Genomic DNA, 27,932 nt, shown 5'->3' with positions numbered 1-27,932 from the left:
CTATGCTTTCTGAGGAATGGGATAGTGAGAAGTGTGTTGGTAACAATATTTCATGCACAGCTAATGAGTTGTTGAAAATGTTTCTTCATAAAACTGCATTATTTGACTTGTCTTCCCGATACAAAATAATGCTTAACAGAAAGAAAACTTCAACATTTATAAAATGTACTGGAATAAACACAAATCCCTTATTCAAAGTAAGAACATGGTAGACCCAATCTGACCAACCTGTATTAAATACTAATTGTTCCCTTTACTCTTCTGTACCTGCACTGGTTTCACAAAGGACAAAAGAAATAACTGCACAGGAATTACATAAAGCCATATATTCTATTTATAAAACTGACTAGACATTGCCAGCACTATCAATGTCTTTAACATTATGATGATATTATAGTTGATATTTCCCTTTAATAAAAATATAAATCACTGTTTATTCCCTGAAGCTAACCTCATTCATGCTAAATTATTTATGTATCCATTTTAATATGTATTTTGCATCTGACAGGAGAACTCTCCTTAGGACCATTTTACTGACCCACCTGTCATTATGATGGGGTAAACAATGTCACCTTTCCAGTGCACAATGAATTACAAAATGTTGCAAAGTACACCATCCATCATGCTGGCACTAAGTAGGTTTTCGAAGTAGATCTCAGATATCACAAATGCTGTTTAGACTGTTAGCAGAAAGCAAAAATTGGAAGCTTATACAAAACGGTCATATGATGAATGGACATGACAGCTCTTCAAAGTAAAAGGGCATGGCTCTTCTACAAATAACCTTGTCAAAAGCAAAAGTAGCAGGGAGCTTTGCTGGCAGTTAGACTAGAATAATTTAAGAACTTGTTAATGGCACTGCCTGATAGAAATTCATGCAAATACAGTGTATTCAAAATCAAAAAGTCGGTATGCCTGAGTCATCAGCAGCAACCTCTCAAGCTTGATTTGAATTGGGAAATAGTCTGAAGAGACATAGAAAATTCACCAGTGTCCTATTAATTAGAATATGCGAGTTTCAGTAATACACCTATCTAAAACATGTATATAAAATATATGCAAGTATTCTATATGCATATAAAATAGTCACCAAGAAATTGCTTTGCTTTTGAAAATTATAATACTAATATAGTAAAAGTTTAAAAAGTCAATATCACATTATGTCCTTTATTTATATAAATCTTTAAATTATTATGTACTTAGTGTAATAGATTTGAATTATTAACATAATTCTAAAAATACTTACTGCCAGTGTTGTCATCTAATTTGCACGGTTAATTTCTTAAATTATGTTCTTCAAATACAAAGTGTTTGTTTTATCTATAATTGCATTTTAGTTCCTTTAACATTATTCCCTTCTATCTAGGCCTAATATTTCACACGTGGAATACACTTCTACGTCTATAGCTAACTTTATTTCTCCCTTTTAATAGCTATATTATTTAAAATCTTTTTCACCACTTCTTTATTGAAAATGGTATTTTTTAATTCAAATATAGTTAATTTATAATATTATATTGGTTCCAGGTATGCAACATAGGGATTCAATATTTTTATAGATTATACTCCATTTAAAGTTATTATAAAATATTGGCTATATTCCCTGTGCTGTACAATATATCTTTGTAGCTTATTTACTTTATACATAGTAATTTGTATTTCTTAATCTCCTATCTTGCCCTTCGCCTTCCCTCTCCTCACTGGTAACCACTAGTTTGTTGTCTATATCTGTGAGTCTCTTTTTATTTTGTTATATTCATTCACTTTATTTTTTAGATTCCACACATAAGTGATAAAATAGAGTATTTTCCTTTCTCTGGCTGACATTTCACTAAGCATAATATCCTCCAGGTCCATCCATGTTGCTTCAAATGGCAAAATTTCATTTTTTATGGCTGAGTAATATTCCATTGTGTGTGGGCGCCTGTGTGTGTGTGTGTGTGTGTGTGTGTGTGTGTGTGGGCGCCTGTGTGTGTGTGTAAAAAATTACACTGCTATGAACATTGGGGTGGGTGTATTTTTTTGAGTTAGTGTTTTTGTTTTCTTCAAATATATACCCAGAAGTGGAATTGCTCAGTCATGTGGTAATTCTGTTTTTAGTTTCTTGAGGAACCTCCATACTGTTTTCCATAGTGGCTGCACCAATTTACACTCCTACCAAGTTAATACTAGAGTTCCATGACTTATGACTTCGCAGATACTTAACTACTTCCATGATTCTATAGTAGACCTTGGTTTTCTTTTATATGAAACAAACAGAAAATTTAAACACTTATAACTGATAAGATAAATGTGTGAAAATCCCACAGAGATATGGTTACACAGGAATACAAAAAAAAAAATCCAATGTGCCCAGGCAATTATTAAAGAGGTACACACTAAGGCAACTGAGACACAAGCTATAGTTCCACGGCTTTTCCATATCACCTCAGTCCAGGAATAATGGATGTTTGCCAGAGGAAACTGGAAAGAAAATAGATGGGGGTGATTCCAAGGATCCACTCAAGCTTCTGGGGTTTTGTTCTTGTTCTGTGTTTTGGACATGCTTTTGTTTAAGGAAGGAGATGACTGTGCTGTACTTGAATCAACCAGGATAAAGAGGAGCCTGGAAATGTGTAGGGCTTATGTAGGGTTGGGAGTCTAAAATATGTGGGGTAACTTTAGAATCTCGACTTGGGACCAAAGTTTCTGAACCAAAGAAAGAATGCTGGCGGCCTCCCTCTATTTCCATTAGTACGCAAGTACTTTTCCATTATTGCCTATCAGACATAGTGTATCAAGTCAAATCATGAGTCCTACACTAGGACATGTAATATTATGTTAACTTTTAATTAATAAAAAGGCTTTCAAGGTGGTGCTGGTTATATGCGGTTCTGCTAAATATCAGAGAATGTTACAACACAGAACAAGAACAATGCCAAAGCAGTGGTTAGCTGCTTCTCCTCATGCCGCACCCAAAAAAAATTTTTTTTAAATTGGGAACAAGCATCTATTTCTGCAATGTAATTTTAAGTGATTTAAATTAATCATCTTAATCACAGTTGGATTCTTAAAAATCTGTGCCAATAATCAACAATCAGAAACAGCATTTCATTCATATAAAATCTATAGAAGAAATCAATAGTTTTATTAAAAAAACTGAATGTGTTTGTTCAAATGGGACTCTTACATGGAGATGGAAAAGTTGCCTATATAAAGGAAACTAGTGACCAATTAAATGCTATGGTTTCTAACTGCTCTCTTGTCCTTACCATAGGCTAAGCTCTATCCTCCAAGATTTACATATATTAATTTAATTCTCATAACAAGCTTATGAAGCTGGAACTATTATTATCCCCATTACAGAGATGAGAAAACTCAGCCCTATATGCTTAATTAACAGTGGTAATTGGGCAACTGAGATTTGAGACTAGTCCACGTGGCTCTAGAAGCTGTGCACTTAACCACAATGCCAAAAAACCACCACATCAAAAAAACCAGCTAACCCAGAAAGACTAAAGCAATAATTCACACCTCGTCCCTTGTTTATATTTTCCATCATAAAGCAGACACACTGTATGTCAAATCTTAAATGTGTGAGATCAATTTTCCACTTCATTTCTTGTGTGCATACACAATTTCAAAACACAACTGCTTCCGTTTCTATTCTTTCTGTCCACATTGATCTATTAAAATTTGCCTCTTCAGAACCAAAGAACGAAATGAACTCACACTGTAAGGATTAAGCAAACTGTGAATGACTCAGTCACACACTCAACACTTTTAAATTAAATTCTTCTAACATGTTTTCACTTTCAAAATATGACAAGGAAAGGGTCAGGCAATTCAAATCTTCCTTCCCCTTTCCTGGCACCTCCACACTGAGAATATTTACTGGGTATTTTGGTATGTTGCTTCTTGCCAGTTAGTTCAATTTAGATGAAAGCTGTTGTTTTCTAATTTCATTTCACTGTAAATGACAGAGACAAATTGTCATATTACCTTGAGAGTTCCACTGGCAGAATAGGCTGCATATGAGTAGAGCGGATCTTGGCTGCCATGTTGTTTGGCTTCTTCGCTGCAAGGCTGGCCATTAGGATGAAAGCACTGGCCACTGCTGCTTAGAGTCACTGAGCTGGGAGAAGGGCCTGGCAGGTTCAGCAGCACAGAGTAATTTACAAACTGTACGTCTTCTAGGCCCAAAGAAGTCCACTGAGTCTTAATCTTCTTTGAAATTTCTATGTCGTTTTCACTTTTGTACAGTTGTACCAAATTTCTGAAAGAAATTTAAAAGGTATATTCTAAAAAAAAAAGGAAATCTTTATTCTTTCAAGTTGTGGTGATTCAGTATACGAACCATTATTAATAGATGTGGGATGTGAAAGATGCGTGAGACAGGACACTACACAAGAAATTCACAATTTGGTAGAGGTGATGAGCTTTACAGAAATTATAGAAAATCAAAGCAGAATGAATTAAACTCAAATTAAGAACTAATAAAGTTCTATGGGCTACAGAGAAGAGAAGAATTAATACCAACTAGCTCTTTTATTACTTCTGATCCTTCTATTGACAACAACATAATCTATTTAAAACTCGGCTCCAAACCTAGGGGTCATGTTGGTTGAGACAGTTCTGCACTGTAGTTAATATGATTACATATAAAGCTATGTGATTAATACACAGATATTGGTATTTAAAAAATGATTCAGAGGGAACTCTTCTGATACAAGTTACATGCCAAATTACATGATGCTATGAACATAATGATATGCAATAAAATCAGTATATTGTGGCAAAACCAACCACAGATTGTCAAACCAATATGAAGTTAATTTTTGTGTGTGCTTGCTGTGTAGTCTATATATTTATTCCTATACTTGTTCCATAACCCATAATGACACTATTTTTGCTTAGGACATCCTAGAAACCAGACAAGCTCTGTTTAAAAAATGCATAGAACCTAGAAAAGCATGAGATATGGGAAATTAAAAAATAAAAATTTAATAAAGTTTTGCTTTGTTTTGGGCTAGAATGCAAAGGAACCAGCTCTTTTTTCGGCAAAAAAATCTTCCTATAAGCATTTTATTGCTATCCAAACTAATACCTAAGTGGAAATTTTACTATAGTTGTCATTTTTGCCCATCAAATTATTTTTCTCACACATCCTTATTTTAGGACCCTGTTTATTCAAGAACCCTCAATGAAACATATTTGAAAAAAGAATAAGAAACAGGCACAATAGAAAAAAATACATAGGATGGTATAGGAAAGCATTACTGGAGAAAAAAGGTCTGTTGACACAGCTTAAAAGCTGGTGTATACAGGAAGGTGCGATGACAATTTACCAATTGTTTTCTATCTTTTTAAGGTTATTTCTATTCTTTTTTAAAACAATATCTAATTTAACCAATCATCAGTGTCATGTAAATTTTATGGAAAAACTTATGGGAAGAATTCTACTTTTTATTCTGAAAAATACTGGTCAGCCTCGTATTTTTTTTTTCTTTTTTTGGTGGGGAGGCTTTTTGAGGTATAATTGACAAACGAAATTGTATATATTTAAAGTGTACAACATGATGATTTAATATACATGTATGGTGTGAAATTATTATCACAATCAAATGAACACATCCATCAACTCACCTTTGTTACTTAGTCGTGTGCCTGTGTGTGTTGAGACCACTTAAGATCTACTCTCTTGGCAAAATTCAAGAATACAATACAGTATTGTTAACTATAGTCACCATGCTATATGTTAGATTCTCAGAACTTATTCATCTTATAACTGAAGGCTTCTATTCTTTGACCAACATCTCCCCATTTCCCTCAGCGCCCAGTCCCTGACAACTATGATTCTACCCTGTTTCCAAGAGTTTGACTTTTTTTAAGATTCAACATGTAAGTGATATGATGCAGTCTCTGGCTTTCTTGGTCTGGCTTATCGCACTTATCACAGTGTTCTCTGAATTCATCTACATTGTCGCTAATGGCATGATCTCCTTTTTTAAGGCCGAATAATATTATTAAATGTGTATATTGTATATACACACCACTTTTCTTTATCCATTCATCTGTCCGTGAACACTTAGGTTGTTTTCATACTTTGGCTATTGTGAATAATGCTGCAATAAACATGGCAGTGCAGATATCTCTTTTAGATACTGACTTCATTTTCTTTGGATATATACACAGAAGTAGTACAGCTAAATTGTGGTAGTTCTAGATTTAATTTTTTGAGGAACCTCTATACTATTTTCCATAATGGCCCTACCAGTTTACATTCCTACCAGCAGTGTACAATTTTACCTTTTCTTCACACCCTCACCAGCATTTGCTATCTAGTCTTTTTGACAGATCTCCTAACAGGTGTGAGGTGATATTTCATTGTGGTTTTGCTTTGTATTCCCTGATGATGTTGAGAACCTTTCATGTATCTATTGGTCATCTCTGTATCTTCTTTGGAGAAATATTAAGGTCCTCTGCCCAGTTTTTAACTGTTTTTTTTTCTTTTTCTGCTAATGAATTGTGTGAGTTTCTTATATATTTTAGATATTATCCCCTTATTAGCTATACGTTGGGTATTTTCTCCTATTCCATAGATTGCCTTTTTATTTTGTTAATCATTTCCTTGGCAAAAAAAATTGCCAAGACCAATGTCAAGAAGTATTCTTTTTTAGGAGTATTGCAGTTTCGGGTCTTACATTTAAGTCCTTAATCCATTTCAAGTTAATATTTATGATGGAGTAAGATAGGGGTTTCTTTTGCATGTGTACATTGTTTTCCTTACACGATTTATTGAAGACACTGTTCTTTCCCCATTGTGTTCTTGCCTCCTTGGTCAAAAATTAATTGACCATATATATTGGGTTTATTTCTGGGCTCACTATTCTGTTCCATTGACCTATTTTCTATGATTAATTTGTTTCATTGATCATTTTTGATCAAACAGATCATTGATGTGTTTGGATGACAAAATAATCTTTTGATCACTATAGCTTTGTAATATAGTTTGAAATCAACAAGTGTGATGTGTCCAGCTTTGTTCTTTTTTTCTCAAGATTGCATTGGCTATTCAATGTCTTTTGTGGTTCCATATAGATTTTAGAAATGCCACTGGAATTTTGATAGGGATTACATTGAATCTGAAGATTGCTTTGGGTAGTGTGGACATTTTAACAATATTAGTTCTTCAAATAAGAACATGAGATATCTTTCCATTGATTTGTCTTAATTTTTTTCATCAATGTCTTAAAGTTTTCAGTGTACAGGTCTTTCACCTCCTTGGTTAAATTTATTCTGAAGGATTTTATCCTTTATTCTAGGCTTCCAATTTGTTGGCTGATATTTGTTCATAGTAGTCTCTTAAGTTCCTTTGTATTTCTGTGGTGGCAGTTGTAATGTCTCCTCCTTTATCTCAGATTTTATTTGAGTCTTCTTTTTTCTTAGTCTAGCTAAAGGTTTGTTGATGTTGTTTATCTTTTCAAAAATACAGCTCAGTTTCATTGATCTTTTCCATTGCTTTTCTGGTCTCTATTTCATTGATTTCTGTTATTTACTGATCTTTGTTATTCCCATCTTTCTGCTAACTTTGGGCTTAGTTTGTTCTCTTTCTACTTTCTTCAGACGTAAAGTTAGATTGCATATTTGAGATCTTTCTTTTTTCTTAAAGTATTTATCACTATAAACTTCTTTTTAAAACTGTCTTTGCTGCATCCCATAAGTGTTCATATGTTCTGTTCCATTTTTTCTCAGGATGTATTTTGATTTCCCTTTTGATTTCTTCCATGACACACTGGTTACTCAGGAGTATGTTGTTTAATTTCCATGTTTCAAAATTTTCCAGCTTTCTTCCTATTATTGAGCTCTAGTTTTACACCACTGTGGTCAGAAAAGATATTTGATATGATTTCATACTTCTTAAATTTGCTAAGTCTTGCTTTGTGACCTAAATTATGATCCATCCTGGAGATGTTCTATGTGTGCTTGAAAAGAAGGGGTATTCTGTTGCTGTTGGGTAGAATATTTTGTATATGTCTGTTAGGTTCATTTGGTCTAAAGTGTAGTTCATATTCAATATTTCCTTACTGATTTTCTGTCTGGATGATATATCCATTGTTTAAAGTTGGGTATTGGAGTCCCCAACAATTATTATATTGTTCAGATCTGTTAATGGTTGCTTAATATAGGTGCCAATGTTCAGTACCTATATACTTACAATTGTTACACACTCTTAATGAATCAATCCCTTTGTAATTACATAATGACGTTCTTTGTGTCTTTACAGTTTTTAAAGTAAGTCTATTTTGTCTGATATAAGATTGTAGGGGTCCTCAGTGGCCAAGGTTGTGACTATACACAGTAGCAGTGAGGGCTGTTTGGTAGCAAAGGCTGCTGGGGACTCCCCATCTCTTTTTCTCCCATGTAGGATGTTTTGGCTGAAGGGATCCCTCTTGGTGCCTGGTTGGCTTGCAGGGCTATTACAGTGAGGGTGGCATGGGTGTCTGATGAATGGATGCCCATAGAGTAATCACAAAGCCAGGGTCTGGAGTACAGGTGCTTGTAGAGTGATAGCAGCTCCCAGGATCCAGGACATTGGTCAGCCTACAGTGGCAGTGACTCTATTGCCTAAGTCACAAGAACACATGGAATGGCAGCTATATCCAGGTCTAAAGTGCAGGTATAGCAGAGTAGCCATGGTTCTGAGTTCTGGGGAATGTGCACGGTTAGGGGGGTGGTGGCAGCCCTGGTTCTGGGGACTCTGCAACAGCAATTCTTTTGGGTGTGGGGAGGGACAGCAGCATCTCCCTCTCCTGGGAGTCTGCAGCAGTGATGGCTTTTGGTTACCTCAGTGGTGAAAGCTGTTGGTATCCTCTAAGCATCAGGTCACTGAAGTCCATGCCAATGAACATTTTGGGGCCTCCCACCATGAAAGCTGTGGGGAGTTTGTGGCTGTTGGGGTGTTACAGTCCTGAGTGACAAGATTGTTAGGATCCTCCACAGAGCCAACCACTTGGGACCATGGTTGATACCAATAGCCTCCACCCTTCTTGGTTCCTAGCCATCTTTGGATGTCCCAGCTAAACTGATCTCCCCCACAACCTTTCTCCTTTTTTTTTTTTTTGATCCACTGTGTTGCTATAGCCCTCCCAGACCTATTTTAGTGCCTGGGTATCTAATTTTTTTTTTTTGGTGGGGGAGAGGAGGGGTGAATACAGGTTAGTATTTTCTACTCCCTCATCTTGCTCTCTTCCCTGTTCTTTCATTGCTGTATCTGATCTCTGCCTCTGCAACTCTCTTTGTTCCTAACTGCAGTTCTTTCTGCAGTATTTTGGACAGGGCAAGTAAACTAATTGAATTGAAACTTAACTCAGTTTGATGAAAAAACCATTTGGAAATTAATAATCAATAATCTCCTTTTGTAATATGTATAAAGTGGACTTGCAGAATACACACGTTTTATTCATGTAAATTTGACTATGTACAGTCAACATTAACAGAAAAAGAGAAGAGAAATTTTAATACTACTTTAGACTTCTATTTTTTTTTTTTTTTTTGCTCCTCTACCCAGTCAATTGATGACCATAAGTCTACCAATTAGTAGGCAAGATGTTTACTCTGCCATTTCTTTTGCTAGTCTCAGGTTCAAAGTGCTTTACAGTGTAAGCAACACACAAAAAAGTTTCAAGATGTTTATACTATACAACATGGCCTTGAAAGGTAAATAAAATACTACTTTAGGGACTCAAATGAAGAATTAGTAATTTGTCTCAATGCTGGAGAATTTCTAAATATTATTCACTATTAAGCTAAAATTACTGAGTAAAGGATATTTGTATTCTCTATTTCAATTTAAAGGATATATACTTTTTGTATTATAATTTCATTTTTCAATGTTATGAAAAAATTGAATATATAATATATATAACTTATGAAGAATAATGAAAGAATGACCCAGCCTATGAAGTATAACATTTCCAATATTACTGAAGCCCTCTAGATAGTCTTTATTTCACCAGTTACCCTGGCCCGCAGGGTAATCATCAACCTTTTTTCTCTTTTTGTGGCTTCCTTTGTCTTCTTTTTATAGATTTAATATGTATGTATCTATAAGTCCTTAACAGTTCATTCCTTAGGCTTTGAGTTTCTACCTTTATAGATTTGGTATCTTCTATATATTCTTTTTTTACATATATTGACATATGACATTATGTAAGTTTAAAGTGTACAACATGATGATTTGATACACTTATATATTACAAAATGATTACCACCATACCATTAGCTAACACCTTCAGCACATCACATAACTATCATCTATTTTTTGTGGTGAGAACATTTAAGATCTACTCTCTGGGCTTCCCTGGTGGCACAGTGGTTGAGAATCTGCCTGCCAATGCAGGGGACACGGGTTCGAGCCCTGGTCTGGGAAGATCCCATATGCCGCGGAGCAACTAGGCCCGTGAGCCACAACTACTGAGCCTGCGCGTCTGGAGCCTGTGCTCCGCAACGAGAGGCCGCGATAGTGAGAGGCCCGCGCATGGCGATGAAGAGTGGCCCCCGCTCACCGCAACTAGAGAAAGCCCTCGCACAGAAACGAAGACCCAACACAGCCAAGAATTAATTAATTAATTTTAAAAAAAAGATCTACTCTCTTAGCAGCTTACAATATGATGATTATTGTAAAAATACGAATATTCTTTTGTGATTTGATTTTCACTCAGTATTAAATTTCTGAGATTCCTCCAGGTTTATTATCAGTTTCCTGAGACAAGTATTTTAAAGTTGTTTTGTTTTCTCATTATTACAAATAATACTGCATTGATCATTCTTGTCTATGTTTCCTAATAGATATAGGCAAGAACCTCTCTAGGGAAGGACTTACTGGTCCATAGGTTATGTGCTTGTATAACTTTAATCAAAAATGCCAAAATGCTTTTTAAAAAGTTCTGATTGCACTGCTGCCAGGTCTGCATGAAACTTATTCTTCCATTCCTCACCAATACCTGGTATTGTCTTTATTATTTTATTTGATTTTATCTTATATTTTTACCAAGGGTAGTGGGTGTAAAATTGTATATCATTATGTAACTCAGAAATACTGTCACTGGTGTATGCTAAATAGTTTTCCAAAGCTTGTACTACCAGCATTATTTGAGAGGTCCTTTTTTTTTTTTTTTGCAGTACGCAGACCTCTCACTGTTGTGGCCTCTCCCGCTGTGGAGCACAGGCTCCGGACGCGCAGGCTCAGTGGCCATGGCTCAGGGGCCCAGCCGCTCTGCAGCATGTGGGATCTTCCCGGACTGGGGCATGAACCCATGTCCCCTGCATCGGCAGGCGGACTCTCAACCACTGTGCCACCAGGGAAGCCCTAAGAGGTCCTATTTTTAGAGTATCTAACTTTTGCTATCCAATAAAAGTAAAATTGTATCCAATTTTTATTTGGACAATAAAATTATTTTATTTGGATAATACAAATTATTTATTAATTTGTATCCAAAATTGTATCCAACTATGATTTTAGTTTGCATTTCCAGGATTACTAATGAAGATTTTTTCATGTATTATTTAGCCACCCATATTCCCTTTCTATGCAATGACTATCTGTGTCTTTTGCCCACATTTATGGAAGCTTTTGTATATTCCTGATAATATTTTTAGGTCAGGTGTAGGGTACCTATCTTCTCCCAGTTTTTGGCTTCTCTTTCATTTTCAATGTCTTGTTTTATGGTATTATAAAAGTTTATAATCTTAATGTACATTTTTTAAAGGTTTTTTGGTTTCTTATTTGTTTTTAATAGAATGTACAGTGCCATAAGCTGGCCACAGCATGGTGTCATTTGCTCCACAGAGCCTTTGTGTACATGTATTTTTTAATACAGTGTGATGGTTTCCACATTTTCCTGATGTGCTTAAGAAATTCCTCTCAGGGATTTCCCTGGTGGCACAGTGGTTAAGAATCTGCCTGCCAATGCAGGGGACACGGGTTCGAGCCCTGGTTCAGGAAGATCCCACATGCTGTGGAGCAACTAAGCCCATGAGCCACAACTACTGAGCCTGCTCTCTAGAGCCCACGTGCCACAACTACTGAGCCCATGTGCTACAGCTACTGAAGCCCATGTGCCTAGAGCCTGTGCTTCACAGCAAAGAGAAGCCACCACAATGAGAAGCCCACGCACAGCAACGAAGACCCAACACAGCCATAAATAAATAAATAAATAAATTTTAAAAAAAGAAATTCTTCTCAAACCTAAGGAAATGAAGTCATTCTCATAAAAGTTTTAAAGAATTAAGTTTCTCACATTTCAATGTTTACTTGGAATATTTGTGTGTGTGTGTGTGTGTGGTATGGGATAGGAATGCATGAAATATTACTTTTTTCCATATGAATAATCATCCTAGTCACCTTTGTCATATTCTTCACTCATGTGCAGTGACAGTCATATACAAATTTGCACATGTCTGTCAGTCTGACTCAGCTCCTTAGTCAATTCCATTAGTCCTTTTGATCCATCTTCATAGAAATATTCTATTTTAATTATTATTACCTTAAAATATGCCTCAGTATTCAGAAGGGCAAGTCCTCCTACTTGTTCTTCCTCAAGAACATCTTATTGTTTCTTTTTCTCTTCCATACTAATATTAAAATGAGTGTATCAATTTCCATATCAAGATTATGATTAGAATTACACTGAGACAAGATCAATATGAGGAGAAATATCATCCTTATAATAAAATAACAATAAGCCCTAAATATTATCAAATACCCAGTTAGTGTTAACATAAAAATGTTTTAAAATTAAAATATTTTCTGCTTATTGATGGTGTAGAGGAATACTATTCCATTGTTCTATCAAGTAATCCTGCTAGGCTCTAATTATAATATTTTTATCTTTTTCTTAGTTTTCTTCATTAAAAATATAAGCAAATAATGAAGTTTTATTACTACCTTTCTCATCATTTATAGACTGTAATTTTTTGATTACTAAGCAGGCTAAAACCTCCAGAAGATATTTAATAAAATATTTAATAAGTTATGATAGTTATTTCTAAATATTAGATTAAATATGTTCCTCTCATTTTGATAGAAGCTGTTTTATAATTAGGTATTGGATTGTATCAGAAATTCTGATGCATTTATTAAGACAATAATATTATCCTTTTCTTAATAGGGTGGATTACCTTAATTGAAATTTTTTAGCATTAACTCAAACTTGCATTCCAAAAATTAACTCTACTTAGTAGAATGCATTATGATTTTTAGCTATTATGTGATTTATTTTGCAAACATTTTATTCACAATTATCATGTCTTTTTATAAGTAAAGCTGGTATGCAATTTTCAGGCATGATTTTAATTTGAAGTTACACAAACCTCAAAAAATGAGGTAGAGAGTATTTCGTCCCTTGATCTGTTTTTTTGGGAGAACTTGAATATGATTATAATTTTTGAAAAATACATATTATTCTAATTTTTTAACATCTTTATTGGAGTATAATTGCTTTACAATGTTGTGTTAGTTTCTGCTGTATAACAAAGTGAATCAGCTATACATATACATATATCCCCATATCTCTTCCCTCTTGCATCTCCCTCTTACCCTCCCTATCCCACCCCTCTAGGTGGTCACAACACTGAGCTGATATCCCTGTGCTATGCAGCTGCTTCCCACCAGCTATCTATTTTACATTTTGTAGTGTATATATGTACATGCCACTCTCTCACTTCATCCCAGCTTACCCTTTCCTCTCCCCGTGTCCTCAAGTCCATTCTCTACGTCTGCATCTTTATTCCTGTCCTGCCCCTAGGTTCTTCAGAACCTTTTTTTTTTAGATTCCATATATATGTGTTAGCATACAGTATTTGTTTTTCTCTTTCTGAATAGTTATTATTCTTAAACTAAAAATTGTCTTACTTGATGTTCTTATTATGGGAGAACTATGAACTGCTGATTCAAACTCTTTAATGCTATACTAATTTTATTAGTTCTTCTTTGAATCATAGCTCTTTCATTGCTCCCTGTGTCACTTGCTATTAATCTTCAAAGTTTCTGATTTCATCACTTGCCACAGTACTCTATCGTACGTTTTGATTCCCTTGCCAACTTCTCTTACTATCCTGTCAGCTCAGGATACCAGTGTTTTAAAGGAGGTATATGATAATATACCTCCTTTAAAGGTAGTACTGTAGGTACTGTACACAGCCTCTACATGTTTTGTATGGTACCTACTTAAAAATAATACCAAAACCAAAAATGCACTAACTCGAGCACCTAAATCCCTACATGTATTAGACATGATGTCTTTGTAAGTACTGATTACTATTCCCACAGCATCTAATAGGGAAAAATCTGGATAAGCAGCTAAGAATTATGACCCAAATTCCTGCATCTTCCACAGACTTACATTGCAAATATTTGTTCAAAATTTATTGATGTATCATTTTACACATTATTTTTACCTTAGAGAGATTATCTTATTCAAATCTTATACGCTATGATGGTTGACTGGATTTAAGGGAACATGTATTACAGTAGTCTGAATACCACTTTATCAATATAACAAAAATGCATCCTGCAAGATGTTAACAAAGCTTTGGTATACACATGGTTATAAAAGTACTGGTCTTTAAAAAATGATAGAGAAAACATTTCCTAATAAATATTGCCTAACATTCCAAATAATTAAGGTAATAAATACCTGTTCAAGCTTAATCTTCCTAGATCAATTTTTAATTCTACTGCCTTTAAAACTGTATTTTAAATTTATCAAATTGTTTATATGAGTCTTGCCCCCTGCACCACCCCTCCAAAAAAGTTTTAAAGAAGCTATATGAGTTCTATGTTCTGAAATTATGTAACCTTTAAATCTAAATTGTTTTACATAAATCAGTTTTATTGATACAAATAGTTTGGTCAAATGATTCTATCCATTAATTATTTCAAATCCCTTCGAATGTTAAAATGCAGAAATTTTATTGAGAATCTACAGTTTTCTGAACTTTTTCCCCACAATATTTTGAGATATACGGTGAACAGTTCTGTTATAATTAGGCAGTTTGCTATATTCAAAAAGAAATGTTATTCAGTAATTAACTGCAATATAATTTCAATTTACTAATTTCAGAAAAAGCTGCAAAACTAGGAGTGTGTCACCTAAACTCACACGATATTTGACAAATATTTCACTCTGCCTTAATTTTTAGGAGTTTCCATGGGCCAGCAGTTTTGGCAGGAAGCATAATGAACTGTGATGCCTGAGACTTGAATTTGGAAGTAAGTTTGGCATTAGTGTTTCACTGGCTGGTAGAGACTGGAAATGGGAGGACTTTGGCTTTGGTAGACAAAATTCTGTTTATATCAATGTTTCACACCTGCTACTGGATGAGCCACAGAGCAACCCTGGCGTTCGAATTGGAGGAAGCGATGCATGTAGTATTCCTAGTGCAAGGGTGAGTGCCAAGATTCTACTGTAAATGAACAGGGAAAGAAAACACCTAAAGAAACACACTCACATTACACAGAAAACAAACAGCGCATTTACTCATGTCCACCGAGATTTTCTTATGTGCACATACAATAACATACACACATACTGTAGGGGTTTGATATTTCTTATTTGACTTGGTATTCAATGTAGTAAATTCTGTGAATCATGCACTATATGTACCTAGTAAATTTCAAGATTACAGCATGAACTGACTTTTTATCTCAATTTTGCTTTAGAAATATTAACACTAAAATGCATGGTAAAACTGTATTACACATGATAGCAAGAAATTAAGTGGTGAGGAGGGTAAAGGAACATTCTTTCACTTTTCCTCCCAGCCACCCACTAATACCATGCCAAATAAAACATGATTACTTGCTCAACTACTTTTTGCCTTTTAAAAGACCATATTAACAGTAAGTCCTGTATTTAATGTCTACTCTAGAGACTGAAAACATTGTGCATAATTATTTCACAAAAAGACCCTCATGTAACTACTGTTATTGTTTTACAGGTAAGAAATTTGAGGGTCAGGCAATGTAACCAAGAAGTAAAATGTCCCAGATTTTAAGGAGGTCAGATTTCTCCTACACTACATTGTACTTTAGATTTCCACTATACTACACTGCTATTTAGAAGGAGCAGATAGTCTTACAAACCCTGATGCTTTCCAAAAGCAATACAAATGTTGAGGTTTATAAAGCATAGTATTTGGGTAAAATAATTAAAAGTTAGATGGTATGAGGTTGGAAGAAAGAGATCTTTATGCTCATGAGAAAATAAGACTTAGAGAAATCAAAGTATTTCAAGAACACAGTAGTCTAAATTTCAGCGTTTGAGAACCATCTGAACAAGAAAGAAAAAACTGCTTCTTATATACTCTATTTTTAAAAAAACTAGAACAGAAGTAGATTAGCTGAAAGATATCTTCCTGTCTCCTCCTTGTGATCAAGGATAACATGGTACATAGCTGTCTGCTTTGCACGTTATGGAAGGCACACAGACGGGCTTGGTGATCTCTAGCTAAATCCCTGGCATAAAGCTGGTAATTAATACTCAATTAATTTGATATTTCTTTTAACTTGATATTACACAAACAGTAAAATAAATGACTAAAACCCAGGACACACAGAAATGAAACAAAATAAACTGCCAATACATCTGTTACTACCTGAATTAGAAAAAATAAGAGTCTAGTGGTACATCTCTACATCTTTCATCCTTTGCACACATTCGTACAGGAGATAATTCCATCCCTGGTTAATAACATGTGCATATTTCGATTGTAAGAAAAAAATACAGTAGTATCTAATGATGAAGCATTTAAAAATACATTTTAGAAAGAAGAAATGTGAAAAAATGGAGGCTAATAAGCTTTTATAGAAGGCACCAGCCCAGTATATATACTTATACTTACTATTAATAGCGCCTGGCTTTAGAGACTCTTTCTCTGTCTTTTAGGGAAAATAGTTGTCAAAGGTCACTTTCTGATTAAGCACCTAAATTATCTAAGCTAAATTTAAAAGTTGATTCACAAAATGGACAAGTTAATCCAATCAGTAAGACATTATAAGTCTTCAGTGTCATCTGCTTGGTTCTCTAATGCAATGACATAAACTTGGATGGTACCAAAACTTACATGGATTCTTGATTTAAATAGTCACTACTCTATGATCCAATGAATAAATATTGAGAGAAGCATATTCCATTTCAATAAGATCATAACAAAAGTGACTGGTCTCCATACTTCAGAATAAGCATTTTTACTGAGAAATGTTTAAAGTACCTGAAACACTAACATGATTCCCTATTCTTGACATTAACACAAAATTATTAACATATTTTACTAAACTTAAAAAATAAACTTTTTAAGGACAAGTATTGAGTCTCACCCTTTTTAACACATCCTAAAACTCTAACTACAGTTCCTTGTGCTTAGTAAATGGGAACCATAGCAAATAATCAGTAAATGTTTTTTACTAAATATACTGTTAAGACTATATTGAAAGTATAATTTTAACATACTTATTTTCATTTATTTTCCAATATAGCAAATTAAATCTTGAGTAGTACAGCAAGGTTAACTAAAATAATGAAGTAACCTTATATAATGGGGGGAATTAATATATTTAAAAAATAATTTTTAGATATTGTCTTTCTGTGACACTGCAAATACATTAAAGCTATTGTCAAAACAATGAATGATAATGTCTCCATGAGGACAATAATCAAAATCAGTAGGAATTTGTGTTACTTGTCACTTGTTAATCAAAACTACCTTCCTTCATGCACACATTCATTTCAGCACTCGAGTGAAATCTTCTCTATTAAATCATACTCATTACATGACATGTTGCATAAATCATGAGAAAAAACTCTTAAAACAGTCATCTTTATGAAATGCTTTGAAATCAATCTGTAGAGATATCTGGTCATTGAAAGTAATAACAGTATGGAAACAAAAATGAAAAATGAAAAGTAAATGTTAAAATGATAGAAAATTAGGGTTTTGACAAGAAAAACATATTGCATGTTGAGATATTTGAATAAGCTGTCATTTACAAGCTTCATCTTTATTGTACATGTGAAGAAAGAAGAAAAGAGACTTACTGCTAGAGAAGAAATGAGCAGCATTGATGGTCATGTATTTCTGACATATACTATCCCTAGTTGGGCCAGACCCTCATCTGCTGAACATCATGAATAATCCAGGATAATTGGACAACCAACTGTCAACAAAAGATTGGTAGAGGGTAGTGGGTGCAGGTGGAGAGAGACAGGAGCTTTGGAAGGAGGAGAATAGAGAGTGGAAAGACTCTGGATTACCTATTGGTTTACCTACTGGTAAAAAAAAAAAGAAAGAGGGCTTACCTATTGGTTTTCACATATAAGCTAGATGACCTTGTGCATATCAGTATCTTTTGAGCCTCAGTTTCCACACTGTAATATGTTGAATAGTAACATGTTAAGGTTTTTTTTGAGAGCATTAAATACATATGTAAAGTGCTTAGCACAGTCTCTAGCACTTCCAGGAGTATAATAAAGGTTACTTTTCTTTCCCTTTTCCTGTCCTAAATGGTCTGTCCCAAGTACTGAAACAAGAATAACAGCATCTACTTTAGTATAAGAACTGCATCAGAATATATACATGGACATAATTTGATTCATGGTTGGAACTACTGATATTAAGCCCCATTTGCCATCTTTCTCTTCTTCTGAGAAAGTTCATGATATTTGAATATACTGCTACATATTTGAATTCTAGACACTGGATTCAATGTTTTATATTTTCTTTCTTCCCTCCAGGTCCTTAACAGTTAGGAGCACAATGGAAAAGTTAAGTCTAGAATGATCTCAGATTATTTGTTACTTATTCTTCACAGAAAAATTACCATCATCTCCCTTTAAAAGTTTTTATTTTTTCTTTATGTAATTAATGTGTATTTACTGGAGGAAAAAACTAGAAAAAACAGAGGAGCAAAAAAGTTTAACAAAAGAATGCAAGAAAATAATCCCAACAGGAAAATGCTCTCCTGGTAATAAAAACAAAAACAACAACAAAACAATATTACCTGTTGGCAAAATTGAGTTCATAATTCAAATGCTTTTTAAAATAATACTCATAATTGTTACGGCATTTATACTGTCACCACTACCAACATTTTCTGAGTGTTTGCTCTGTGCCAATCATTGTTTTAGGTGGTTTATATTCATATAATATTTGAACACAAAATTTGAAATTATATTAAAATGGGCCTAGGAAAGAATTAGAATAATTCCCAAGTTTTAAGAAAAGATGTCTAGAAATTTGTTTCTTTGCCCTGGCCCACACCAAACAGCTGAATATAGAGCTGCCAGTTAATGAAGACTGGCAGAGCAAGCTGACAGCATCAAGTCTGGAGGATAAGCCAGTAAGCAAAGTTTCAGAGAATTGTATTCTTTCTAGTAATCTAGAGATGGTGGACATTTCTTGAATCTAGGTCAAATATGTCTTTGTGTGTGTATATTCATACCACTGAATGAATATTGGTGATGCTAACCCAATTGATGAAGCAAAAGCAGATGGCTAATATGCTCCCAGATGAAGGAAAAAAACAAACAAAGAATAGTACTCTCATCACTGAATATCTACTATGTACAAGGAAATGTAAAAGCTCCCATCTGGCAAAATCTGGCTAAAACATCTGAACTTCTTTGGCAGTTGGTCAAATCTCACTTTGAACTGTCCCATGCATTTTTTTTTTTTGGACTTTGCCACTAGATACGTATTTTTATTCTCACATTCATTCTCCCCCCGGCCCTCCACCCGCAAAATGATTACTGACTATCTACTGTGTGGCAGCCACTGTGTTTATTTCAGGTAAATGGTTAAACCAAACAGACAAAACTCCTTGATCTCTAGTTAAGTGAGGTAGGCTTTAAAACTTACAAAACAAAATTTGAAAGTACGAAGAAAATATGCAAATTCACAATCAGAGTTGGAAATTTTAACAAACTTCTCTCACTAACTGATAGAATAAACAGAAAAAGAAAAGTTGACTTTTCTGGAATAATACGACTGGTTTTAAAAATTGACCAATTTGACATACACAGAAAACCATACCCAATAACTTTCTAAGTGCACATGGAACATTTACCAAAACTTCCCATATGGTAGGGCCATAAAACACTAAAATCATATAAACTGTATGTTTTGAACACAGTGGAGTTAGGCTAGAAACAAAAAAGAAAAATATAAGCAGAAATTCCAGTTGCTTAGAAATTAGATAATTCTCCTTAGTAACTAGTAAGTCAAAGGTGAAATTAAAATAGAAATAGGGAATATTTTTAAATGAATGATACTGAAAATATGACAGCAGCATTTTGGGGAAGCAGCTAAAGCAGAGCTTAGAGAAAAATGTATTGCCTTAAACAAGTAAGAAAACAGAAAGTCAATGATTTAGCTTCAATTTCAAGAAATTAGAAAAATAAAAGCAAAATAAACTCAAATGAAATTTAAAAGAAGTAAGAAAAATAAGAACAAAAATGATCGAAATAGAAAACAAATGTACAGGAGAAAAAATCCTATGGACGCTCTGATATGCATTTTGGGTTTTTGGTTTTTTAATTATTTATTTATTTATTTTGGGCTGCATTGGGTCTTTGTTGCTGCACGCAGGCTTTCACTAGTTGCAGAGAGCAGGGGCTACTCTTTGCTGTGGTGGGTGGGCTTCTCATTGCGGTGGCTTCTCTTGTTGTGGAGCACAGGCTCTAGGTGTGCAGGCTTCAGTAGTTGTGGCATGCAGGCTCAGTAGTTTTGGCTCATGGGTTCTAGAGCACAGGCTTAGTAGTTGTGGTGCATGGGCTTAGTTGCTCCATGGTATGTGGGATCTTCCCAGACCAGGGCTCGAACCTGTGTCCCCTGCATTGGCAGGCGGATTCTTAACCACTGCACCACCAGGGAAGTCCTGGTTTTTTTTTATAACACATGAATTTTTAATAGATATTCTTTTAATAAATATCTCTTAATTACCTATTATGGAACATTTACATAGTACATGAATATTTAATATTTGGAATCCATTTACATAATATATGAAGTACATAATACATGGAACAACTAAAAAGTATGCTTCGTTTTAACCTAAAAATTCAGCTAGCAAAGAACTGAAATATACATAATGGTTTTCAGAAACTTGATCAGGCTACTCATTAAACACAGTTAAAGTAACATGGATATTACCTATTCATGTTCCCCTGCCCTTTCCTTAGTCGTCACCATTTTTATGGCTTCTACATACTGTACACAAACTATGATTTAATTTCTCTCATTAGCCAATGGGTTTGGATTTCCTAACAAACTCCAATGAAGACAAAGACCCGAAGATAATAGAAGGAAAAATATAGGGGAAATGAACTAATTCTTTAGAGCCCACTACTCCAAATCCTTGTTTTAATTCTTGGAATATGGGCATAAGCTTATCTTCATATGAGTTCATGGCTGCTTATGGCTACACAATGTTTAAAGTGGTGTATAGTTAAAGCTAGAGCTCTGATTTTTCTTATAGTCACTCACTGCACTTTTCACAGCCATAATAATGTTACATAATTATATTGAACTGTGTTAAGCTATTGTGAGAAAAAGGTACTAACCAAGCAACTTCTGTTAATTGCCACCTTTAGCATTACTTTTCATGAATGGCCAGCAGACTATTTTTAGTCTTTAAAAATATATGCACATATTTCCAAATTAAATCATGCTGTTTGGGAATACTTGAACTAATTTTTAGTCTATATGAAATTAATAAAACAAAAACATTTAATTTGAATCCTAAGCAAGAAAGTCATGCAAAGTAGAGTTTCTTCTTCTGCTTGTTATTTTTGGAAAAACAAAGCTTCTGTGAGGACTGAAAACTGGAAATGAGCACACAATGTTGCTGGCCAGGCTTTCCTCAATATTTCTCTCAAAGAACTGAAATGTCATTATTTTTATATTGTTCAATACCTCTCTCTGTATGTTTTGGCTATATGCACCATGTTGGGCTGTACTCAGCACATGTATAAACAGAGAAAAAAAGGGAACAAAATTGTTCTAATTTTTTTTCTGAATTCAATTATATTGTAGACATAATCCAAAATAACAATATATCAAATACCTAAAGCATTGATACTCCTATACCTTGTATTTCATTAACATTTAAAATCGAAAGTTTTAAAAAATCCAGAATTTCTGATTCTTCTTTTTTCTCCTTTCTTTTCTGGTCTCATCTTTTAAATTGAAGATCTGACATCACTGGTCTGGAATTCTTGCTTCTGAACAATCTACTGGAGTGGAGAACATTCGGCTATTTTAAACAAAGTGTGAGCCTTGCAGTTCACTATGTGCCCTGTCCCCAGTACTCTAGTACTTACTCTATTTATTTTACAATATCTAGTTGGCTTAAATAGGCTTTTTAGTTTTTTGACCTCCCTTCCTAAAATATATACTCTAGAAAGGTAGCAACTGTAAATAATTTATCTACTTTTCAATGAACTTGTTGCAACTATTTGCATTTATCTTTAAAGGTTTTTTTTAATACTCTCTTGAGGGCTTATTAAGCCTGAGGTAATTCATTTTATTTCCTATAAACTAATGGAACCAAAAAATATGCTAAAGAAAATGGCCACAGCAGAATTTATTTTTTTTAACATCTTTATTGGAGTATAATTGCTTTACAATGGTGTGTTAGTTTCTGCTGTATAACAAAGTAAATCAGCTATACATATACATATATTCCCATATCTCCTCCCTCTTGTGTCTCCCTCCCACCCCTCTAGGTGGACACAATTTTGTTTTAATATTAACGACACTGGTATATGTGAAAAAATGAGGGAATGGGAATAGGGATATGCAATATTCATAATTGGTCATCTTTTTTCATATGAATGCATTTATACTACTTCTTGTCATACTAAAAGTCAAAAAAGAATTTTACAAATCAAATAAGAAGCCATGTGGTATACTTGTGACAGGTTATTGGCAGGCTAGAAAATGCATTTATCTTTGGGAAGGATGATTAAAAATTGGCACTAAAATTATTCATCCATTAAGGATCTACTGACATGTCATGATATCAGAGAAATTAATAGAAAAGAAAAAATTCTATTTAGAGATAATTCCATTTGGTCCTACATTTTTCTCCAGGAATATGTTTATTACTACCCAGCCTGTCTGTCTGACTAAACCAGTTCTCACAGTCTTACTACCTATCCTATCCAAAAGAATTATTTTAATTATAAAAAGAATCAGGCCCAGATTGATAGATTGTTTGAAATGTTTTCAATGGAATGAGTGTGGACTGGCCTGTATGCATAAAATCAAGGGTTGAATTGCTGAATTAGGGGTATGCAGACAACCACATCACTTCTAAGAATGAGAGAGGTCATCAACTAAAATGATTTCTGACCCAGTGTTTAGAGGGCATTACTTGCATAATTCCTGAGGCCAGAATTCTCCAAGGGACATTAAGGAAGCCATAGAAGTGGCCTGAGAGGTGGCCACAGCCTGGTGATGAGAAACATAACACTGAATAATGTGCAAAAATCCAGGTAAGCAGTCAATTGTCAGGTAATTGGTTCCCAGATAGCAAGACTCCTGCATGAGTTTATTAATCTGGAGCAGTCTTCAGTCCCTGGGCAGAGAAGACTAAGAAATGCAAGACAAAGGGCCATGAGAGAAAGGAACAAGTGATACATCAGGACTGTGATTTAAGAATTGGCATTTTATTAGAGGAAATAGGGTTTCCCTGGTGGCGCAGTGGTTAAGAGTCCGCCTGCCGATTCAGGGGACACGGGTTCGTGCCCCGGTCTGGGAAAATCCCACATGCCGTGGAGCAGCTGGGCCCGTGAGCCATGGCCGCTGAGCCTGTGCGTCCGGAGCCTGTGCTCCGCAACAGGAGAGGCCACAACAGTGAGAGGCCCATGTACCGAAAAAAAAAAAACAAAAAACTATACAGTATTAGAGGAAATAGACATAATACTAACATGGGAGAAATGCAAGTTTTTGGTGATATTTCTCTGATTATTGATGAACCAGCACTAATAATAATTTATCAACGTGCATTTCAATCCTGAAAAGTATATGTACCGAAACATCAGAGATGAGGAAACTGAAGTTCGGATAGATTGAGTTAGAAAACTCTAATTCAAAAAGATACACGTATCCCAGTGTTCACTGCAGCACTATTTACAATAGCCAAGACACAGAAGCAACCTAAACATCCATAGTCAGATGAATGGATAAAGAAGATGTGGGGTGTGTGTGTGTGTGTGTGTGTGTGTGTGTGTGTGTGTGTGTATATATACACACACAGTGCAGTATTACTCAGCCATAAAAAAGAATGAAATAATGTCATTTGCAGCAACATGGATGGACCTAGAGATTATCATATTAAGTGAAGTAAGTCAGACAAAGACAAATATCATAATGATATCACTTATATGTGAATCTAAAAAAAGGGTATAAATGAACTTATTTACAAAACAGAAATAGAGCCATAGATGTAGAAAACAAATTTATGGTTACCAAAGAGTATAGTGGGGTTTGGTGGGGGAGATAAATTAAGAGTTTGGGATTAACATAGACACACTACTGTATATAAAATAGGCGAACAACAAGGCCCTACTGTATAGTACAGGGAATTATACTCAATATCTTGTAATAATCTATAATGGAAAATAATCTGAAAAAGAATATATATATGTATATATAGATATATATATATATAACTGAATCAATTTGCTGTACACTTGAAACTAACACAACACTGTAAATTAACTATACTTCAATAAAAAATAAAATTAAAAAAATACAATAAATCTCTAAAAAAAAAAAAGAAAGATGGAGTTAGAGACTCTCATATTTCCCCTTAATAGTGATTAATCTCAGAGACTGTGATGGTGATTTGATTGCATGTAGATGTCAAGTAACTTCAGTTGGGGAAGAAGAGAGTCATAGTTGCTGGGAACCACTAAATGAGCCCAATTATAGGAAAGCAATTTATATCATCTAAAGTTGCAAACAACATGTAAAGAATTAGTAAGTCCCATTACTTGATGCAAATGCATTACACACTTGTTCGTTGTGAAGTCACCACAAAACCAAACACTTATGTATATGGATCCAAATGAACACCCAAGAAGGTCTATACTGCTGAATTGTGGGTCTTAATGGTTAGGGCTTGAATTAACAAAGAACGTGTGCAAATGGAATCATGTTCTTATTAATTACATTTCATTTTGATATCTACATAGCTTAAAGTTGCCAGTTTAGTAAGAATGAACAAAACTAGCTCCAATTTTGTTCTTAATATCTGTACTACCTTCGTAGTTCTATCAAACAGCACAAGAATATGTTTGCTGTCTCTTGAAGACTCTATAAGAAAAAATGGTTTTCTCATGACAACTGATTTTTACTTTTCAGGGGTCAGCCAAAGAAGACTGATGATAAACAATACCTTAACTCACCTAAAGCTCCAACAGGATATGAATAGATCCATCAAAATGAAATCAGTAACTGACATTTGTACAAAATATGCAATTAATCCAAAGGTTTACAGCCTCTCAAGATAAATAACTGTCAGGAAGCCATCCTTTACTAAAAGAATGTTTCATCTGAAAGGCACTTAACAATTTCCAGCTCTGCTGTGAAAGCCGACACAATGGCAATGACTGGTTTCCAAAAACTGTGTTTAATTTTCTATGATTTTTATTTAAATGATGAATTCAATACATTGATTTATTAGGCAAAAATGCTGTCAGATAGATGACAATAAACATAGCTTCTATATATAAAAGCAATGTGTTTCTTCTCCAAACGTCTTGATGTTTGGTTTGAAAAATAATTTCAGTTATTTATATAAAATAAGCATGTTAACTTTCATTAAGTATATATTTCTTATAAAATGATAACTGAGTTCTATTTTCAGAGGCTTTTATCCCCTAATTTTTATAGAACCATTATGGAGCACTGCATTTTATTCAATCTTAAGAATTCCCTCTTATAGTCCCTAGGTAAAAAGTTGTTAAGTAAATGGGATATTCCCACTTCACATGAGAAGAAGGAATGAAAAGTGTGATTCTGGAGACAAAAAGTATTCAAATCTCTATTCTGTCATTTACATACTGAACAATCTTGGGCAGATTATTAAAGATCTTTAAGCCTCAGTTGCTTCACTGGAAAAAGGAGATAATAACAGTACATACATTATTAAGTTGCTATGATTAGATATGATAATCCCTATAAAGTATTTTATACTTTATAAATCCCAGTGACCACTCAGCTCCCATCCGCTGCTCAATCCATCACACTGTCTTCGGTACCTACTACATGCATTATATAAATGCAGAGTACCTATCCAGATTATTCCTGCCCAGGTCACAAGTAGATACTATCATGAAGAGGGTTCCATTACTTCAACAGCTGTAGATATTCACTTGATTATGATGCATCAAATAGCTAGTTTCTAATTGTTGACTAGCCAAGAGCACTAGCTCTCGTGTGACCTCCACTACCCTTGTGTACTCCAGACATGGGAAGTAGACACTGTGTTTTGATGACGTAACTTCCCTACAACTACCGCCAATCTCCCTTATTGTCTATAAGGCAAAGCCCCAAACCTACTTTTCCGTATTTACGTTTGGTAAGAGCCTTGTCCCCACTTCCATTTTCAATCTGATCTACTATAGTACTCCCACCCGTTGGATGATTCAGAGGCAGCACACCCCAGTACTGAGGAATAGAGATTGGGAGCCAGCCTAGCATAGGTTCTCCTACTGTTCAGATATGAGACCTGGGATAAGTTATTAACTCAAGTGCCTCATAACAATTCCTACTCCACTGAGCTGCTAAAATCAAAACTGATGCTTGTAAACTGCATAGCACAGTGCAGGTATACCATAAGCACTCTACTTTAAGCTTGCACTTTCTTCTTGCCACGCCTGCCTATCATCTGAGGCTGCCATGCTCCACGTGCCACCACCCATACCTGCTCCCCTCACCTGCATCAGGAAGCTATTTCTGCACAGACCAGCCAACACTCAGTAATCCGTACTCCAAACACTTGGCATCTGGCTTGTAAAGCATCACACAGACTTCTATGGTTATTTAAATATTTCACCTGAACTTTTAACATCAGCAGCTCTTTTATTTCCATAAGTGTAGAAATAGACTTTTAAATTTCTTTTACAGCAGCTCATTTCTTGGAAAGTTGACTTAAAATTATCCTCAAAGTAAGTAATCAGTAAATCAATGTTGAATTAGGGAGATAATAAAGAAGGGAAGAAGGGAGGAAAGAAGAGAGGGAGCAAAAACGAAGGGAAGAAAGGATGTAAGAAATAATGTACGGTGTTTCCTGATTCCTGAGGTATGTCATTATTTATACCTGGAAATATATACTGTTTTTCCCCTATGATTTCTCCAAAAGAAGAAATGTGTATTTTCAGATTTGATTTTACCCTAGAATCAAACTGTTAACACGATTTAAACCCAAAAGACACTTTTAGCTTTGTTTTCTTTTATACAAGTTAGTCAAATATAACTCATTTCTTCATCTTACTATGGCTTAATTAGCTCTTGTAGAGCAATGTGATTGTCAGTTGGTAGTTCCCTAGTGTGTACATACAAAATATATTCTAAACAGACTAGTGTTTGCTTTCTTAATGGGCATAGACATCATATAGGAATCTAACTACTGCAGATAATAGCAACTATTCTAGATTGATGTGTTTCATCTGTTCTACTTCAACTGCTATTATTTTTCAGGGAGAGTAAAAAAAAATGTCCTTTCAGTTACTCTCTTGAAAAAACACAAACTTTGAAACAGTTATCCCACCGCCCTGTCTGAATAACATCAAATATCCTGCTAAAAATAGCCAACACGTGGCTACTTCATTGTGTTTAAGCAGGACATTTTAGTGAGTGATTGAATTGTATGTCAGCACAAAAGG

The 27,932-nt window shown here is 34.6% G+C and overlaps 1 protein-coding gene across 1 annotated transcript in view; it reads right to left on the bottom strand.

The window, feature by feature from the left end:
* The window catches only part of NAALADL2 (N-acetylated alpha-linked acidic dipeptidase like 2), a 950,604-nt gene that overhangs the window by 659,720 nt on the left and 262,952 nt on the right, over positions 1–27,932 (bottom strand). Inside the window, 1 exon segment of the mRNA XM_060149018.1 lies at positions 3,982–4,255. Coding sequence (XP_060005001.1) covers positions 3,982–4,255 — 274 coding nt within the window.

This window comes from Lagenorhynchus albirostris, chromosome 5 (genome assembly GCF_949774975.1).
Source record: "Lagenorhynchus albirostris chromosome 5, mLagAlb1.1, whole genome shotgun sequence".
Lineage (NCBI taxonomy): Eukaryota > Metazoa > Chordata > Mammalia > Artiodactyla > Delphinidae > Lagenorhynchus > Lagenorhynchus albirostris.
This window is presented reverse-complemented; position numbering and strand designations above follow the sequence as displayed.